The sequence below is a fragment of the Stegastes partitus genome, unplaced genomic scaffold (assembly GCF_000690725.1).
Source record: "Stegastes partitus isolate 25-593 unplaced genomic scaffold, Stegastes_partitus-1.0.2 Scaffold1754, whole genome shotgun sequence".
Taxonomy (NCBI): Eukaryota; Metazoa; Chordata; class Actinopteri; family Pomacentridae; genus Stegastes; species Stegastes partitus.
This window is the reverse complement of record NW_007579485.1, coordinates 35,871-37,913: the sequence shown is the minus strand read 5'-3', so window position 1 is coordinate 37,913 and position 2,043 is coordinate 35,871. Positions and strand designations below refer to the sequence as shown.

Below are 2,043 nucleotides of genomic sequence, written 5' to 3'. Positions count from 1 at the left end.
GAACTTGTAAAATAACCTAATGTTATTTTCACCTTCTTCTTGATGCCTGTGCATGCTATCTACACCAGATCAGAAACAGTGTCTAAAGTGTCATGACACCTGTATGACATGTCTGAGGTTTGCAGACAGATGCACTGCTTGCAGAGAAGCCTACAGGTATGTAAAAGTAGTCAGACTATCATTTCTGTTTAAACTCTGGCTTAAAACAAGGTATTGTAATGTAGTTGGGTTTTTCAGTCTGGCAGGGATGACTTGTGTTCCTGAATGCACCAATGGAACTTTTTTCCATCTGGAAGACATGACGTGCAGTCCGTGCCATTCCTCTTGCAGGACTTGTACAGGTCAGTGTGTTTGTCAGGTATGCACATTCTCTATCGTGGCCCTACAGAAACAGCTGCATCAAAAAATTCCAGTTGATGAGATTCTGGGTGTTAGTATATTTTGTCACTTCCTCCAAAAAGGCATTATGCTCCTGAAAGTTCCCTTTCAGTCAGTTCGCTCGGTACTACACATATAGTATGGAAGATATTATAAATGGAGATTGTCCATGCCAGGAGAGTGCTGACGGAGCCCGAGGCATGTGAGTACTGTTGGCAGCTTCAGGGTTTAACCCAGCTGAGATGGGTCACGTTTCCAGAAAAAGTGTTGGGGAAGACCATGGCTGCATAGCATGACCATCTCCTGTCTGAGTCCAGGGACCGGGCTTTGTCCATGTCTAATGCAGAGGGGTTTCTGGTTGAAGTCCCCGCTGCTAGCTGGGCTGACCACATGGAATATATTAAACAGGTAAGCCAAGCTGGAGCCAGAGCCCTTCTAAGGGTGTGAGTGAGCTGCAGTTACAGTGGGGCAAAAAAATATTTAGTCAGCCACTGATTTGTGAAGGTTCTCCTACGTAGAAAGATGAGAGAGGTCTGTAATTTTCATCATAGGCACACTTTAGCTGTGAGAGACGAAACGAGAAAAAAAATCCAGGAAATCACATTGTGAGATTTTTAAAGAATTTATTTGTAAATTATGGTGGAAAATAAGTATTTGGTCACCCAAAAACAAGCAAGATTTCTAGCTCTCACAGACCTGTAGCTTCTTCTTTAAGAAGCTCTTCTGTCCTCCACTTGTTACCTGTATTAATGGCACCTGTTTGAACTTGTTATCTGTATAAAAGACACCTGTCCACAGCCTCAAACAGTCAGACTTCAAACTCAACCATGGCCAAGACCAAAGAGCTGTCAAAGGACACCAGGAAGAAAATTGTAGACCTGCACTAGGCTGGGAAGAGTGAATCTACTATAGGAAAGCAGGTTGGTGTGAATAAATCAACTGTGGGAGCAACTGTACGAAAATGGAAGACATACAAGACCATTGATAATCTCCCTCGATCTGGGGCTCCACGCAAGATCTCATCCTGTGGGGTCAAAATGATCATGAGAATGGTGAGCAAAAATCCCAGAACTACATGGAGGAACCTGATGAATGACCTGCAGAGAGCTGGGACCAAAGTAACAAAGGCTACCATCAGTAGCACACTACGCCGAGAGGGACTGCAGTGCCAGGCGTGTCCCCCTGCTTAAGCCAGTACATGTCCAGGCCCGTCTGAAGTTTGCCAGAGAGCATATGGATGATCCAGAAGAGGACTGGGAGAATATCCTGTGGTCAGATAAAACCAAAATAGAACTTTTTGGTAAAAACTCACCTCATCATGTTTGGAGGAAGAAGAATGCTGAGTTGCATCCCAAGAACACCATACCTACTGTGAAGCATGGGGGTGGAAACATCATGCTTTGGGGCTGTTTTTCTGCAGAGGGGACAGGACGACTGATCAGTGTTAAGGGAAGAATGAACGGGGCCATGTATCGTGAGAATTTAAGCCAAAGCCTCCTTCCATCAGTGAGAGCATTGAAGATGCAATGTGGCTGGGACAATGATGCCAAGCACACCGCTCGGGCAATGAAGGAGTGGCTCCGTAAAAAGCATTTCAAGGTCCTGGAGTGGCCTAGCCAGTCTCCAGACCTCAACCCCATAGAAAATTTGTGGAGGGAGTTGAAA

At 45.1% G+C, this 2,043-nt stretch overlaps 1 protein-coding gene across 2 annotated transcripts in view; it reads left to right on the top strand.

The window, feature by feature from the left end:
- Nucleotides 1-2,043, top strand: part of pcsk6 (proprotein convertase subtilisin/kexin type 6) — a 30,403-nt gene that overhangs the window by 23,732 nt on the left and 4,628 nt on the right. For both annotated transcript variants that reach the window (XM_008302070.1, XM_008302069.1), the window contains exons 17-18: nt 69-156; nt 238-341. In XM_008302070.1, the coding sequence (XP_008300292.1) occupies nt 69-156; nt 238-341 (192 nt within the window). The remainder of the gene's footprint in view (nt 1-68; nt 157-237; nt 342-2,043) is intronic.